This window comes from Neomonachus schauinslandi, chromosome 9, assembly GCF_002201575.2.
Source record: "Neomonachus schauinslandi chromosome 9, ASM220157v2, whole genome shotgun sequence".
NCBI lineage: Eukaryota > Metazoa > Chordata > Mammalia > Carnivora > Phocidae > Neomonachus > Neomonachus schauinslandi.
Genome location: NC_058411.1, coordinates 13,584,820 through 13,602,262, shown reverse-complemented (window position 1 = coordinate 13,602,262; position 17,443 = coordinate 13,584,820). Strand labels below are relative to the sequence as shown.

Sequence of the window (17,443 nt, the reverse complement as noted above, 5' to 3'; positions counted from 1 at the left end):
AAATGTTTACTACTTTTAAAATTTGAATTAGATGTTTTCCTAGTGTTAACGTTACGATTTCTGAACACTTAGAGTTAAAATATTGGCACTGATACTAGCATTTATGTAAAATGCGTGCTGAGGGTCCCGTGTCACAGTTTCTGTTCCGGCACAGCAATTACCAGATCCCCCGGACCGACGGGCAAAAGACGGAGAATGTGAACGCAGACGGCTCAGGCTCTTGGTGCAGGCGGGGCTCCCCACAGCCAGGAAGCGTGCAGCAGAGGACACAGCAGAGTAGCCACACGAACCCCAGGCCCAAGCCATCTGAAAGGGCTCCGCAAATAAGTCTTTTGCCCCCAGTATCCTTCCTTACTGCACGCTGTTCTTCCTGTGTATACAGCTGGAGAAGACTTACTTGTGTCAGCCCAATCTGGTTTTTTTTTAATCGCGTACAGCGAGTGCCCTAGGGCCATTTTTCAATGATGATTTTGACACTGGGTCCATTATATTAGAGAAATCTTAAGTCCTTGTTTTTCCAATGCTTTTTTGATCATTGCTTGGAACATCGTTAAGCACTCAGTACACACAGGTGCTATTATTTGTTCAAAACAAGTTGAATGCAAGAAGGAAATTGGTACCATTGGCAGGAAAAAGTGACTTCTCTCCAGGCATTAGGAACCAACGAGAATCAGGGAGCGAGTAGGTGGGGTGGTGAGGACTAGTGAGTGGAGCGCCCCAGCCCACAGTGTGGGTGGGTGTGGTGGGTTGAGAGTGAAGAGGAGGGGTGGGGACCTGCCCTAGTGGCCGAGCCAGCAGCAGCCTCGCTCAGGGCTGCTAGGCCCATGGAAGACTACCTGTAATGACCACCTACCTCTAGGATTCTGCGATGCAAGTAATATCAGCATCTGAAAACCACAATGGAGAGTTTAATCACAAGTATGCAGCATAATTACATCACTAACGGAGCAGAGTTTGACATTTAAATATACATTACAATCTATTTCTCTCCCCAGAAGTTGCCAAAAGCAGTTCACAATAGTTAGGCTTCATTTTGTCCATAGTTCATGGCATATTCAAAGTCTTTAAAGCTGACAAGACCGTCTGAGTCTTGATCTACTTCCCTGGAAAGTGAAACAAAAAATTTAGTTATTTACAGGTTATTTTTGTCACACTTCTGCATCAAGAGCACTCCACAATCTTTATTTCTTTGCATGTCTATGAGTGAGAGGCACCTACTTGAAGGCAAATTTGATGCCTATTTTCTTCTTATACTGATAATGCCTATGGTGGGAAGGAAAGGAAAAGGTATTTATTAAAACCTACAAAAATAATATATTCAATACATTTAAAGGGATGAAGCCAAATGCACAGGTTTTTTTTTTTTAAAAAAGCAGAAATGACGGTTTTTCTTGTCATCCTGCACATTCTTTCTGTGATGTATCAACAAATATATATGCAATACACAACAGAAATGTGTAATAAACCAACGAGAGATAAGAAAAATGTTTGGGGAATAAATAGCAATGATGGGAACAATGATTGACACCTGCACCGAGCTGCCTTGGCATTCCTTGTCTCATCGAATCTCAGCATGGTGCTGGGATGGGTCCACTTTACAGACAGAGACACTGAGCTGAAAGCAGTCCACCAACTTCACAAGATCACACTGCTGGTAAGTGGGCAGACTTGGAACGCAAATCGAGACCATGATATTCCCAAACCAACGCTCTCTAAGTACTCTACTGCACGTTGCCTCCCTACGTAAATAGACTAGTCCAAGGAGAAGGGGTTGTATTGCAATTTCACGTGGCTAACTCTAGCTCCAGAAGTCTTCACTGGCCTCGGAAGTTGTGTTAAATCCTCACAAACATCCGATCAGCTTTTCGGACTCCTAGGAAGAGCAGTGAAGATGGGAGCCTCTGGCTGGTTGGCTGAGGCTGTGGGTGGCCTCAGTTGGGTTGGCCGTGTGTGTCCTGAGAACCAATGAGACAGGAGCATTGCTCCCTCAACAGGGACAGAGAAATCGCGCCCCCTCCACATGGGTAAGATAACACATGTCAGAAGGACAAAAATCACAGCATTAGAAACACATTTCAACCATGACCGGGAAAGGTAACGTTTATTTCAGAAGTGTGTTTGAAAGGGTAACTGATGAGCAGTGGTCACAATTCCTCTTTGGGGGGCCTTCTAAAACAATGCATTACATTCCTTATGTAGAGCTCTTGTGGTTGATGCAAATTACATTTTGTTGAAACAACAAATGGTATCAACCATGACACAGGGCTTTTGAAAGCAAAGACTGGCCCAAGTAACAGAGCCACTAATCACTGTAATAGTTTTAAAGCAGGCTTTTAAAATATTGAATTCTAAAATAAACTTTCTGAATATTTCATGCCAAAGTCTCCGAAGTCTATAATGGTTCTGGATAGTGATGGTAATTTTTCATTCTTTTGAAGTAGAGAAAATCCCTACTTCTCTGCCCCAGGGCGAAACCATGTTGCAGTGTGTTCGTAGAAAATGACTGTAGACTACAGAGGCCATTATTCTTGCTACTTCTTTTGGTAAAATATACATGATGATTTCATGCTATACAGGACCAAAAGCAGAATGTCAGATCTCTTCTAAGGGATTAGAAATAATCAGTATCACATGTTACTGACTACAGAATATAAACCTTCCCTTTTATTAAATTAGATAATTGAAGATTCTTAATATTGCCTACGTGTTTTTTCTGAAGGAAATGGATTAGATAAGTGGCCTTTTTTTCTTTCCACTCTGAACTGGTATGGTTGAACTACAAATCCCAGAGGGTGGGTTTTAAAGAGGATAACTAGAAAAGTAATGTTTAGAATAAACTGCTTCCGAGAATATTTTCTCAATGTGTTTGTTCACTTACTGAGATGCTGAATGTTTGCGGAAAAGGGAATCCCTTTTTCTCAGTAAATAACCTTCATTGTAATTGCATTCACTTACTTTTCTTGCTGTCTTTGCCAAAACTTCCCATCATAAAATGGGCACGGTATAACCAAGAATCGTTAAAATGGAAACATTTATTCATAAGGTTTGTAGTGGCATTTTATTCATATAGTGAATGGAGGAACATCGTGTTTATATTTAGAATGAGACGGGGTAAAATACCTTCTATCTTCTGACTTTTCCTCCTCATTATTGTGTGTGTGTGTGAGAGAGAGAGTGAGAGAGAGAGAGCGTGGTCTGGTCGTCTCAAGGAGGGTGAAGAGGAAATTCACATTTCAGAGCTATAATTTTAAAAGCTGAAATATATTGTTTTTCATTGCGGGCGGAGTTGCCTTGAAGAAGGAAGGTTTCACAGCACCCACACTTGAACAGCAGAGTGGTAGAAGAGCAGATGCGGCTGGTGGCTAGACGCAGTCTGCGCGGAGATGAAGACACGTCTTTAGGGACCAAGTCTCATTGTTCCCGTTTACCGCATTCCACGTCAACAGGAGTTCGCTCCGGTTCTGAAAGGAGGGCATGCTGTTCTGGTGTGACCAACACACACTGAGCACAAAATACTCCACCGCCTCTCACCCCAACTAGAAATGAATTCAAGGAGGGTGAGAACTTTCTCCTGTTTCTGGCTGTGTCCCCACCTCTCAGCCCATAGCAGACGACAAATGTTTGCAGAGTGCATGAATTTGTGGAATCAACGAATCGGAGAAACAGCTGACAACATTATGGAATATCTACCAACTCCCAGGAAGGGTTGGGGGTCGAAGAAGGAGAGTATATCATCACTGCTTTTACGGAGTCTGGAAACCAGCCAGAGAAATAATATGCACTGAAGAAGGCCCCTAGGAACCATCGCCCGGGGACCCATAAGGAATAGTCAATTATGGTCTCCACACCCAATCGCATTTTGCAAACACAGACTAGGTGCAAGAGAGACCAAGTGAGAGAGAGGTGAGCTCTGGCAAATGAGGCTACAGAGCAGAACACAGATGGAAGGAACCACTTGAGTGTCGGGCTGAAAAACACAGAGATAAATACAGAGCAGGAAATTGGAAACTGAGGCAGACGCTAGACACATCTGAGTCTAACCTGCCTTGTAGCCGAAGCCCGAGCACTCCGACCCAGCTAAGTAGCAGCTCTTCCGCCAGACACGTGGGTATAGATACAGACAAGTATAAAGGCATCTATTTCAGAACCGGCTTTTCAAAGGAGTTAACAAAGCTCATATAGATGTAATGAGAGGAAAATAAATGCCGTTAACAACAGTAACCCCTGTCTAGAAATGTAGGTCCAGCTAAATTGAAGCCTTCCTGGTTTGCTTGTTTTTGATATGCAAAAGGCAGACGTGGGACTGATTTGTGGAGCAGAGACTCAGCAGAGCTGAGCTGCTCTGTGTAACTCAGCACGAACAATTTAGGATCCTCGGGTGGAAGGGGATGACAAGCCAGATAAGAGAGACAAGAGGAAGAAGGGGCCACAGAGAAGCAGGAGGTGGGGATGCTCCATGAAGGGAAGTGGCCCCTGAGAAAGTCTGCAGGGGTGTGGTGATCAGAAGTCCTTTAATTAACTGTTATGTTTACCTTGTGTTTCAAAGGTGTCTGTGTTACTCGTCATAACCTCCCGTATCTTCACCAAGGGGTGCAACAGGCACACACTCCACTGCGGATGGTGTGTGTGTATGTGTGTGTGTTGGGGGGGTGGTTCTGTGTTGACTTCGAAGCTTAAGTCTGGGTTAGGAGAGGAGTTCCACCTGAGCAGGTGCACGAGCCAGTAAGAACGGTGGGGAAGGGTTCGACGATCCATCAGCCGAATTAATGCAGAGAAATGCGAACTCAGAGTCATGGGCCTCCCAGAAATTGTAAAAAAGCTCCAGAAGTGCTTTAAAATCCTGCAGGGTGTGCAATGGGGCTTCCAGGCAACACTGTTTTAATTGTGATGCACAGGAACACCCAGGCTGACACTGGGACACATTGAGAATTTCAGGCAAGACCAGACTGTGTCCACTTAGCTAGGTTCTGACAGTTTTCTGTTAAAATATAAACATTTTCTGACTCATCCTGTAAGTGGTTATAATTACTTTCATCAGCATGAGCTTTAGCATTTGTCTGTTACATCCTGACTTGTTAAGCAAGATTCTGTTCTCTCCTTTTTGTGATGCTGTGTGGACTCCAACAGCCAGGACTAGATGGGCTGTGACCCAGAGGCTAAGTGGGCCCCACCCTGAAGGAGCCAGGGTTTCACACTGCAATTCTTTTACTAAGGGAGACCAGAGTGTTGCTTTAATATGTTCTGAAGAGAAACACAGGGGGTTTTCTAATTTTAAAAATATATAAATAGTGACTGTTTTTCACAAGTAGTGTTTCTCGTACGAAAATATTTACACAGTAAGTATTTCTTTTTTTTTTTTTTTTTTTTAAGATTTTATTTATTTATTTGAGACAGAGAGAATGAGATACAGAGAGCATGAGAGGGAGGAGGGTCAGAGGGAGAAGCAGACTCCCTGCCGAGCAGGGAGCCCGATGCGGGACTCGATCCTGGGACTCCAGGATCATGACCTGAGCCGAAGGCAGTCGCTTAACCAACTGAGCCACCCAGGCGCCCAGTATTTCTTGTAATCTTGAGAAAGTAGCTATTTTTTGGAAAATAGTTTTTGTAAAATAATTCAAGATTGCCGCATGGCCAGGTCTCCCAAGCCGGATTTCAGACTGGAGTACATGCTTTTGCCCAAGTTACTTAAAAAAATTTTAAATAAATAATTTTTTTAAATTAAAAATGAAGGAAAGAAACAAAGAGGGAATGCTTTAATTTCATTACATTGAAACAAAGGAATATTCTCTATCAAAATGATACAGAGACTATCAACGTGACATTTTTGAGTGGAAACAAGAACACAAACTAGTATGTATTATAATTACAATCTTATAAATGTCTAATTCATTTGGGCAGAACTTGAATGTGAAACGGTAAGCAGAAACTTCTCTTTTGGGTTATTTTGTCTTAGAGTATTTTTTAATATTATTGATATTTTTCAACTGAAGGAATATTTTCCTTCAGTCCAAATTTTCTAAAAAGCTGGCCTTATTTTACAATGTGTAAACCCTCAACAGCTAGAGCAGCATTGGGCTGGATAATCCTTTACTGTGGGGGTCTGTCCTGGGCGCTGCAGCATCCCTGGGCTCTATCCTCACGATGTCCGTGGTACCCTCCCTCCTCGCTCCCCAGCTATGACAGCCCAAAATGTCTCCGGATATTGCCGAGTGTCCCTTGAGGGACAAAATCGTCCCTGTTTCAAAAGTACTAAGCTAGAGGAACCACAGTTGGAGGCAATTCTTTGGAACATTCCAGCTAAATCTACACTTACTACAATAATTGCTCTAAGGACTTTTTTTTTGTTAAACAGGTGATTTCAGGAGCAGCTGAGGCACACATGTTTCTTGGATGGATTATGCAGATAACTGCCCCAACGCTCTGTCTTGCTGACACCAAGGTTCTGAATGGAGCCCAGAGAAGACCGCACTTGAGAGGCAAGCTCTTGGTGTGATAACAGAGCCAGTGACAGGCACATCTGTGTTCCCAGCAAATACACTGACAGACAGCAATTATTTTGAGTCACTGTGATCGTCACACAGGGTTTTGAAAGTTGGCGCTGTATTTGATTCACCTGCAATGTGAATGAGAAATTTAATGTGGAGGCAAAGATTTAAATTAGAAAAGTTTTCTTGGTGGAATTTTTGGGGTGGGGGAAAAAAGGAGAGAGAATCTCTTTCTCTTTGATTCTTTATGGAATAATTTAAGCTAAAGTCAAAACTGCCATCACATTAGGGACAAAGCTGTCATCCTGACTGAGCAGTGAGAATAGAAATTACCCTCCAAGCAAGGAGCTCCTGCTGGGGATGAGAGGACCCGCCAATTGAAGATGTGATGATGACAGCCTTCTCTTCTGAGGAGCCCGCTGGTTCTTTCCACCGGCGAGCTTGCCTCTTTGTTGATGAGAGTCCTGCCGGGCTCTATGGCAATCCAGTTGGTAATGTGTTTATTAATTTTACCTCCTTAAAGACACGTGTTAAGAAAAGCCATTCAGACATGCAGGAAAGATAAGAGATGTGTAGATGGTTTCTGGTCTTTTCTAGGTTCCTGTGGGACTCTGGCTGTTCAGTGAGCGGTGGACTCCCCGCACACCCACCTCGTGTTCTCACCCCCATCTTTTAGCCCAGTCATGGCTGGAGTACCACCCCTCGGTGCACCCCACACCAAGTAGCTCTCACTGTCTTCCTGGGACTGCTAACACCTGGGGGTGGCCCTCGCACGGATACTGCCTGGAAGTGTGAAAAAATAAGGAGTTGACACCCCATGGGCCAACCCCTGCCCAGGGAGGGAGAAGGCGTCAGTGGATGTCGGCTCTCTCCTGTCCCTCAGGCAGGCAGACAACTGTGAAGTCGTACGCTCAGCTCCCTGGAGGTTCTGGTGGGATCAAGCTCTAGTCGCTTCCAGAAGTCACAAACTTGGTTCACAGATCCTTGTACTGGCTTGCCCTCAGTCTCTGTCCTGCGCTTGCTCACGGAGGTCATTTCCCAAACAAACAATCTGCATGCGATTCCTCACCTAAAGCCCCACTTTCAGGAAGAACCCAGGCTGAGACACAGTGGAAAGTTTATTTTGAGAGATAAAGTTCTCCCAGGGCATTCCAGTTGCCATCAGCAATAACCTGTCACATCAGATTCTCAATTCAGGTGAGGGGTATCTCACTACTTGAAATAGATCAGAGTGTTCCTCTGGAAACATTTTTAGAGCAAATGAAATATTGCCTTTAAGAAGAGCTCTGAAGGGCGCCTGGGTGGCTCAGTTGGTTAAGCGACTGCTTCGGCTCAGGTCATGATCCTGGAGTCCCGGGATCAAGTCCCGCATCGGGCTCCCTGCTCAGCAGGGAGTCTGCTTCTCCCTCTCCCACTCCCCGTTTGTGTTCCCTCTCTCGCTGTGTCTTTCTCTGTCAAATAAATAAATAAAATCTTTAAAAAAAAAAGAGAAGAGCTCTGAAGTTTGAAGCTCAAGACAACTGAAATGTCAGGGGTCACCAGAAAATGATAGGAGCAGTCTTCTCTGTCTCAAACACATGTCTTATTTAATAATATTTAGTCTGTCCGCAATTACTTATTCCTTTAGCATTCCCTCTCCTAGGGAGAAGAGAGGACTCTGGCCTTGTGGATACAGAGGTGCAGCCGTGGACTGGCCACGAGAAGGTGGTGGAATTGGGCATGTTGGATGAACCGTGAAGGATAAAAGGCTGGCCAGACCAGGTCAGGAATGAAGAATGACACAAGCCAGGCAAAACTTAAGACCAGGTTCAGCTTTCTAAATGAAAGACGCAGTGGATTTTGTTGGGTCCTTCCCCAGCATCCATCCTACACCCCCTGAGCTACTTGGCAGCTGTGTGATTTGGGTGGATGGCTTGCCGCTCCAAGTTCCAGGAGCGGGAGCTAACTGGCTGAAGGCAAGCACTATAATTCTCTCCCTCCTCACCACAGTGATTGGGTTCGAGGATCGACTGGCCATTTCTTCCTTGGCCGCTGCTGACTGGTAGAGAGTTGGTTCGACCATAATGAAGCCTAGGAATTCTGTTTGTGAGTTAAGGAGAAGCCCTTTCCTTGGGTAGCTGGGATGCAGAGGTGAGGCTTGGTGTTACAACTGTCCTCTTCCTACCACAAGGATGCAATCTCCACAGTTCTGTGAACCAATGGTGCGTTGATCCAAAAATTTTCTGTACATGCTCGTAAATGTCAATTATCAGCCCAAGAATGGGGCTATCCACAGTGAGAGGAAGAGTCAGAAGACTAGCAGAGTGAGCTAGAGCCTAATCAAACCAGGCCTGAAGCATGCCTGAGGTCAAAATTCTTAGTCACCTGACCCAGTAAAGTCCCTGGGGTGTTCAAGGTGGTTGGAAATGGATTCCTGATACTTTCAAATAAAAGTATCCTGACATACCAGGGATCCCATCTGAAATCTTTTCTAAACCTTGCAGTATCTGGAACTTGGCAGACTTAGAATAGACACTCATAAACACAATATTTTTGAAATGATTATTCCATTTTGAAATGAACCCTAAAATAATTCAGATTTTCTTGTTAGGTGCTATCTCAAGATTCGGGATTATTCTCCACAGTTCTGCATTCTAACGAAGTTACTTTTCTTGCTGCATCCAACAAAAATCTCTATTTGCAGCGCCTTAACTGTGATTATGTGCTGAAAGAGGCTATTGATGGGACCAATATGGTTTTTTCCTTACAGAGCGACAGGATAGATTCTCCAGTCCAAGACAAAAAAGAAAAATGGATATGAAATGCAGTCACAGCTGGCAAAAGTGATTAACTATAAATAATGACTCACTTTTTCCTATTTACTAGATTTTAAAAATGGGGAGTCTTATTTAAAGCTAGAAATATTTTAAAAGGAGGAAAGAATGTAATTTCAGTATGCTTGATTATTGACTACTTGTGGGCATGTGGATAAATGCAATCAACTTACAGCCCGATGTCTCACTTCCGGCAAATAGTGTCATATTCCTTCTCTAGCAAGTGTTTTAGCAGAGCTACCAATAAATAGTGACATGATCTTTTTTCTCAGTTTGAATCCCTGGAAGAGAAATTGTGATGTAAGAAAACAGCACAGATCCGGCAGCTTTAAGGATAAAGAACAGAAGCCAAAGTGAACGTCTTTGAACCAATTACAGAAAAAACCTGGTTCCTATGCTTTTGGGTCACTAGCCCTTCCATTCTTGCCCCACAGCTGCTGTGTGTGACAGGTTTGCTCTGAATATGGCAGGGGGGAAGGCAGCGTGGTCTAGCAGAAATGGCCCAGGAGGAAGCTTTTGTCTCAGCTAGGCTGTGTGACCCTGGGCAAGTGTCTTAGCTGCTCTGAGGGCCAAGCTCTTCACTTGTCAAGAATGGCTGGGCTATGACTTGCCAAGATTTGATACGGTTCTAAATTTTGATGAATCTAAGCTGGATCTTAATATACAACTTAGTGTCTTTGTGCACAGAACATTTAAAAATACAACCGAACTCCTGTTGGCTATTTTTGCCTTCAAAAAGTACTTTGAATCTTTAACCCTGCAGACAGTTGTAAAGAACCATACATATATAAATGTAAATGGGGGGAAAATGATCCTGCCTTCAACAGTATGAAATATGAATGGAGATAAGGCCATTTCTATTTCAAATATATAATCACTTCAGCTGAGATATCTAGTATCATCTTGAACTTGATTATGAGATAAAAGAAATGGGACAGAGATGGCAATCATTTAATCTCTTAAGAACAGCTATTCTGAAGAGCTTTTCACTCTCTGCTCAATAGATTTCTCGCAGGTTATGATCCGGCCAGAAAGAAAGCATAATGATGAGGAAAATTATGTTTTCAATAACACACGCTTTTACAGTACAAGTCCTTCCACAAAGGAGGCAATAAAATGAACTCTGACCACTTTAACAGATGGCGTGATGGCTCAGCGCACAGATGCGGCCTCTCTGAAAGCAACAAGTTCATATCCTTGACTGGAGGTTTAGGAATGAGCTGAACTTTCAAGTGTAATGTGGGAAAGATTATACACGCTCAGACAAGAAAGCTGAGTATTAGTGGACTCAGAGGCTTGAAGAGATGGTCCAAAAGAAAAGGCTTAATGAGCTTCGTTTTGCTAATGCAACAAACAGACTTGAAGTTGAAATATGAACCATAAACATTCAACCCGTTTATAAGTCCCTGCTAATAACATTGTTAGCCACCGTGTGATAGGAAGCTTGCTTTTTAAAATCATACTTCCTCGGAGTCAGAAGATACCGGTTGTCAAGTAATGCTTATCTTCTCTAATAGTATCATGTTTTCAAGTAGAACATATATTTAATAATACATGATAGGGAAACTGGAGAGTTTTTTGTTTGCTTATTTTTTTTCCTTTCTTAGGAATCTGAAGCTAAAGTTTATCTGGAAAAGTAAATGTGCCAGAGATTCAGAATATGTTTTGGAAAATACATGTGGTATCAAAACATAATATAGAGTGTCAGTAAGTAAAACAGTGTGATTAAGACCCAGCAATCAATGAGTGAGAACAACATCCAGAACATGTACATAGGAATTCACCAAAGGTCAAAAGAGGCATTTCAAATCGGTGGCTATGAAACAGGTTGGTAGGAAAAGGAGCTGGGATAATGGGTTATCCATTCTGACATGGGTGAGGTTTGATTCTGTGGCAGAGCTTGCTATATGTTCCACAAAACTTATTTCCTTCTCTTCCCGAAAACATAACTAAACCACGTTTTCCAGCCTGCCTTACAATTAGATGAAACTGGCAGTTCTGGCAATGGAATGATAATAATATAATAATAGAGAAACAAAAACTAGCCAATGCTCCATCTAATTAAAAGCACTCACATTTCAAAGGAGAGTACAGGACCTGATAGTCACCCTAGGGACTGTGACATGGCCAAAAGATACTGTGTTAGTGGAGCTTCACCAGAAATCCAAGGGACTTGCTCTATATAGCTTATAGAAACATTATTTTAAAATTTTGTCAGGTCGGGTGTTTGTTTTTTTCCATTAAATGAGGATGCAGGAATTTATAAAAATTAATATTTTTAATTGCTTACACTTTAGTTTTAAATAATCCATTTAAGAAAATAAGATTTTACATCTCAGCCCATTTCCAATTGATGTGCATCACGGAGCGGGTGGGAAATCTGGCCTTAGTTCAGAATAATTATAATACATTACTTATGCTTTCATTTACAACATGCTCCCACCATTTGAAACCTCTGGGTTCTGTGGACAATAATAAACAACATAAAAAATGAATAACATTTCATAATGAAACAATTCCCTCATATTATCAGAAGCTCTCTATTAATAAAGCCCACCTATAATCACAAAGTCACACCAAATGGAATGACCATGAGGGCTTTTAATATGAGAATTTCAATCAAAAGAGATAAAGAAGGTTCACCGGGCATATGACAAGTGTTTACAAAATTATGAAATGCAGAGAATGTGAACATGGCTAACTTAATCAAATCCTGGGCTAAGACGAAGGGACTCCAAGTGCAAGTTCAGAGGGGATATTTTAGGACCGAAACCTGGAAGTGCTTCTTCATATAACAGCTAGAAAACAGGACTTGTTTTCTATCCCTGAAATAAAAATAAAATTCTCAAGGTCGGTATGGGGACGGGGAAAGAAAAGGGGATGTACCCTCCTTAATGAGGTCTCACAAATCTCATGATACCCCCTCGCCCCAATCCTCTCTCCTCCTGCCCAGCACTGAGAATTATTTTCAGGTGGGTGAACACTGTGCTGCAAGCTGGCATGGCATTGGCCTTGATGGGTAGGTGGGCAGGGAAGAGCTTTCAGATGTTTCAGGCTGAGGACAGGAACTGGCACATCATGAAGGGTTTCTTTGTAAATTTTTTTTTTTTTTTTTAAAGATTTTATTTATTTGAGAGAGAGAGATAATGAGAGACAGAGAGCATGAGAGGGAGGAGGGTCAGAGGGAGAAGCAGACTCCCCGCCGAGGAGGGAGCCCGATGCGGGACTCGATCCCGGGACTCCAGGATCATGACCTGAGCTGAAGGCAGTCGCCCAACCAACTGAGCCACCCAGGCACCCTCATGAAGGGTTTCAACAATGTGTAAATCACTAAGGGGCCCTGGGGTACTGGCGGGGCTCTTCCTAGCATTGGGAAGAAACTGGCATCTCCCATAAATGGCCACACTAATACTGATTTCAGGGATTCAGATTACTAGCCCCATCCAGTGTGACATTTTCTGCCCATTATCTAGTCTCTCCTGCCTCCAGGCAGGACCACATCATTGATTACGGAGATTTTCAGCCACTAAAAAAGATCCTGATCATCATTAAAGACATTAAGTGTTGATCTGCGCTGACTAAGTGAGTTAAAAGGTTCGTGCCCTTCTAGTAACAACTCAAAGAGGCTATTTCAGGATATTTATTAAACAAATTAAGTATTTACATTATGCTCAAGCACAGAGGCACAGTCACTGAGCGCGGAAGTGTGAGAAGATGAAACCAAGAGAATTTATGGTGGCAAAACTCTGCTTTTTCAGTTTCCTAGAAGTGGGGGCTGAGGACCCACCAAGTGCTTGGGAATGAGTCTGAATTGGGCAGGCATCAATGGCCTCCTGATGACCACCTGCACAAATCTTTTTAATGTAGTTGAACTAAGGTAACCAGATGTTCACCCTGATTCCAGATGTTTTCCTTCTGGAATGTTCAAAAAGCAGCAATTAGGGATTGGAGAGACAATCTAGGAAATCTTCTTCAAAGCCTAAAGACTAAAGAAAATGGGTATATTTCTCCTACATCCCCCCCCACACACAATTAAAAATTTTAATGCCATAACAATAATGGACGTGATCTAAAAAATATTTTCTTCAGCCTATGGTGCACACTATGGCCAAGTTTTCTCAAATACAGCAACAGTCCGTGAATACTAGATCATCTGTGTCATGATTATTATTAGCTTTCCTCCTCCTTGGCTATAACCTTGCAGTGGGCAGAGACCAATACATCTTGTTCACTGTGCTGTTCTTACACCTGACACAGTCCCTAGCACACACTGGCTGCAAGGAATGTGTGCTGAATATACGAACATGTGAACAGGAGAGTTTGGCGATGGGAGAAAAGTATCACTCACCATTCCATGATCTTGGACCAATTGCTATGATCATTTTGGCACTTTTCCTTATGAATAGCATAAGAACATTTTGTATCCTGCTATTTTAAACATAATACAAACATTTCCCCCCATTGCTATAGGCTTTTTCATTTTTAATGGCTATGTATGTTTTTAATCAAATGGATTTATAATGATTTACTTATTTGTTGAATTTTCAAACGCCTTTTTGCTTTTGTAAATGTGTCAATGAACACATTCAAACAAATGCTTTTTCTTAGAAATAGGTTACTGAGTTCATTTAGTCATTCATGGGACACACACTAAGAGCCCACTGTGGACCAGGTGCACCAGGTTCCAAAGATGTGGGGAAGAAAGAAACAGAGTTCCTTTTAGTCTAGCCAGAGAGAATGAAGTAATTCTGTGTAAAGTAAAACCACCAGTGTGCTAAATGCTCTGAAGGAAAGAAAGAAGGTGCTACGAGATGGTGGGGTAGAGGACTGAGCGGGAAGGTCCGAGCATCGACCCTGAGGATGCAGAACGGGGCTGAGATCTGAGGGATGAGAGATAGTTGGGAGGTGCAGAAGGGCTTTCCAGGCAGAGGAAACAGCATGTGTGACAGCCTCATGGCAAGAGAGAGCAAGGTACTTTCAAGGAATGGGAAGAGCCACCATGGCCAGAGCATAGAGGGAGGATGAGCATGGCGCCCAATGAAGCTGGAGGGTGAGGGGGATAAGACTATTCTGGAGCTGGAAAGCCATGTAAGGGTTTTGGTCATAATCCAAGGAGCATGAGAAGCCCTGATGTGCTTCAAGGAGAGGGCTAACGTGCTTAGATAGAAACTTTGAAAGTTCATCCTTACTGTAGTAGGCAGAATAATGCCCCCCCCGCGGAAAGATGTCCAATCCCCAGAACATGTGGTGATGTCACATGAGAAAGGAAAGTAGGGCTGCTGATGGAGTTAAGATTCTTGACCTTAAAATGGGCAGATTATTCCAGATAATCCAGGTAGGGGCCCTGTGTAATCTGGAGGGTCCTTAAAAGTGGAAGGAGGGTTCATCTCCCCCTCTGATTCCCCCCCTTCATTTTTCCCTTCCTACTTTATTTTTTTTAACATATAATGTATTATTTGTTTCAGAGGTACAAGTCTGTGACTCAACAGTCGAACCAGGAGAGACTATGGACTCTCAGAAACAAACTGAGGGTTCTAGAGGGGAGAGGGGTGGGGGAACGGGTTACCCTGGTGATGGGTATTAAAGAGGGCATGTTCTGCATGGAGCACTGGGTGTTATACGCAAACAATGAATCATGGAACACTTCATCTAAAACTAATGATGTAATGTATGGGGATTAACATAACAAAATAAAAAAATGTTTAAAAAAAGTGGAAGGAGGGAAGTAGAAGACTCAGTAAGAGTCAGAGAGAGCTTGGAAGATGCTAAGCTACTGGCTATGAAAATGGAGGAAGGTGCTATGAGCCAAGGAATGTAGGCAGCCTCCTGAAGCTCTGGAAGGGCGAGGAAATAGATTTGCCCCTAGAGCCTCCAGAAGTAAGGCAGCCCTGCTGACACCTTGATTTCCAGCCAGCAAGGGCCACTTTGGACTTCCAACCTCCAGAACTAAAAGGCAATATACGTGTGTGTTAAGTCACTAAGTCAGCAGTACATCGTGACAGTGGCCACGGGAAATTAACACAGGAGGGGAAGGCGTTGAGTTTGGTTTTGGATATTTAAGTTTTGCATGTCCATGATGTGAAGAATACAGATGTTTGGAAGTATTCGCCTGTTTAGCCACTCACCTAACAAGCTGTATGATCTTTAAATAAATTAATATACCATTCATGACCTCACTTTTATCATCTATGAAAAGAAAACATATTTAAGGTTGGTTCCAGTTCTAAATCTCGGAGTTTATAAGTGTGGAAAGAAACAAATACGCTTTTCACTTAAGATTCCTGTCAGTACTTGGCAATCACTGGGGAAAAGCGATATCAAAAAGAGTGGACCTAAACTGAAGGGGGATAAGATTCCACTTTTTAAAAAGTACCCGAAATATAAAATAATCTGGAAATACCTTAATAAGAAATGTGTTGAATTTGTATAAAGAAAAATACAAAATTCCACTGAGACATACAAAAGGATATTTGAAAATGTGGAGGGGCATGCCATATGTGTATTCCTGGTTGGAAAGACTAAATGTTGTAAAGATGCCAAATTCGTCCCAATTAATTTATAGGTTGAATGCAATTTTCATCAAAACCCCAAAGGGAGGTTTTTGGAACTCCACAAAAATAATTCTACCATTCATCTGGAAAATAAACAGGCAGGAAGAGCTGAGAACACTTTGAAAACAAGAAATACTAAGTCTAAGAACATATTATAAGAATTGGGGGGGGAAAAAGGTGTGTCTTCTGTGTAAGGAGACCAGGGAATAGAACAGCTCACAGCCTGGAGAGGTCTGTGTATGTGTGTAAAAAAAACTCAGTACAGAATAAGATAATAAAGGCACCATATATAAATAGGGACTATTTAATAAAAGATAATGGAAAAACTGGATATTTGGAAACAAAAATGTTTAGATCATCACGTAAATTCTAAATACATGAAAGTGGCAGATAGTCTGAAAATTCAAACCACAGATTCAAACCAACGACGAAAATGGAAGTGAATATTAACCTGGTCTCAAGATGAGGAAAACTTTCTTAGTATAAAAGTAAATGGAAGAAATTGTGAAGGAAAAGATCACAGATTTAAATATATGAAAACTTAAAATTTCTGTACTTCAAAAATCATAAAAATAAAACTGGAAAAATAGTTGTAATAAAAATAGAAACATAAATGTTTTCACTAAAGAAGAAAAAATGAGCAAATGACATATTGATAGATAATTCACAAAAGAAGGAATAGAAAGAATGGATAAACGTGTGAAAATGTTTAATACTACAATCAGTGAAAAAAAAACCCCACAAAAAATGAGATACTATTGTCACCTGTTAGACCAGCAAAGATGTGAAAAGTAAGTAACATTTGGTCATTGCTGAGCATATGGCGAGAGGGGCATATGCTGCTGGAGGGACTGTCATTTGTTAATTAGGCAATGCGGTAAGAAGAATCAAGAGTTGTAAAAATGACAAAATAAGCTCATACACCCTATTATGGTATGCCCCACATTCAGGAACCTCGCCTAAGGAAATAACAAAAGTGCAGACAAATACAGTCATTGTAGATGTCTTTATTTTTTTAATTTTTAAAGATTTTATTTATTATTTATTTGACAGAGAGAGACAGTGAGAGAGGGAACACAAGCAGGGGGAGTGGGAGAGGGAGAAGCAGGCTTCCCACCCAGCAGGGAGCCCGATGGGGGGCTCGATCCCAGGACCCTGGGATCATGACCTGAGCCGAAGGCAGACACTTAATGACTGAGCCACCCAGGTGTCCCCTGTAGACGTCTTTAAAAAGTGAAAATAGCAAAATGATCGAAAAGCAAAGATGTAAAAACAAAAACAAACTCTCACTTGAACAACAAAACCCCGGAGAGCAACAGGAAAGAATAAATACCAAAGTGTTAACAATGATGATCTTCGTTCTCTAGTTCCCAAACAGTCCATGAGCCGCCTGTGTTCCTTTTGCACCCGCGTGCCCCGCGAAGCCCAGGCCCGCACACCCTGGCACACGCGCGTGCGCGCACAGAGCAAAACGCCTGCGCCCTCGGCCCACGCGCCACGGCTTCTTTCCTGTTCTGCCAGCTGCCGTGGCATTGAGTTGATAGCTAAGGGAAAATTCATGTTTGACAAAATCATCCCGAGGGCGATGGCCAAC

At 42.4% G+C, this 17,443-nt stretch overlaps 1 protein-coding gene across 1 annotated transcript in view; it reads right to left on the bottom strand.

Moving 5' to 3' along the window:
- Positions 1-1,006: 1,006 nt before the first annotated feature.
- EFCAB11 (EF-hand calcium binding domain 11) overlaps positions 1,007-17,443 on the bottom strand; it is a 147,441-nt gene continuing 131,004 nt past the window's right edge. The window contains exon 6 of the mRNA XM_044918141.1: positions 1,007-1,103. Within this exon, the coding sequence (XP_044774076.1) occupies positions 1,022-1,103 (82 nt within the window). The 3' untranslated portion in view covers positions 1,007-1,021. The remainder of the gene's footprint in view (positions 1,104-17,443) is intronic.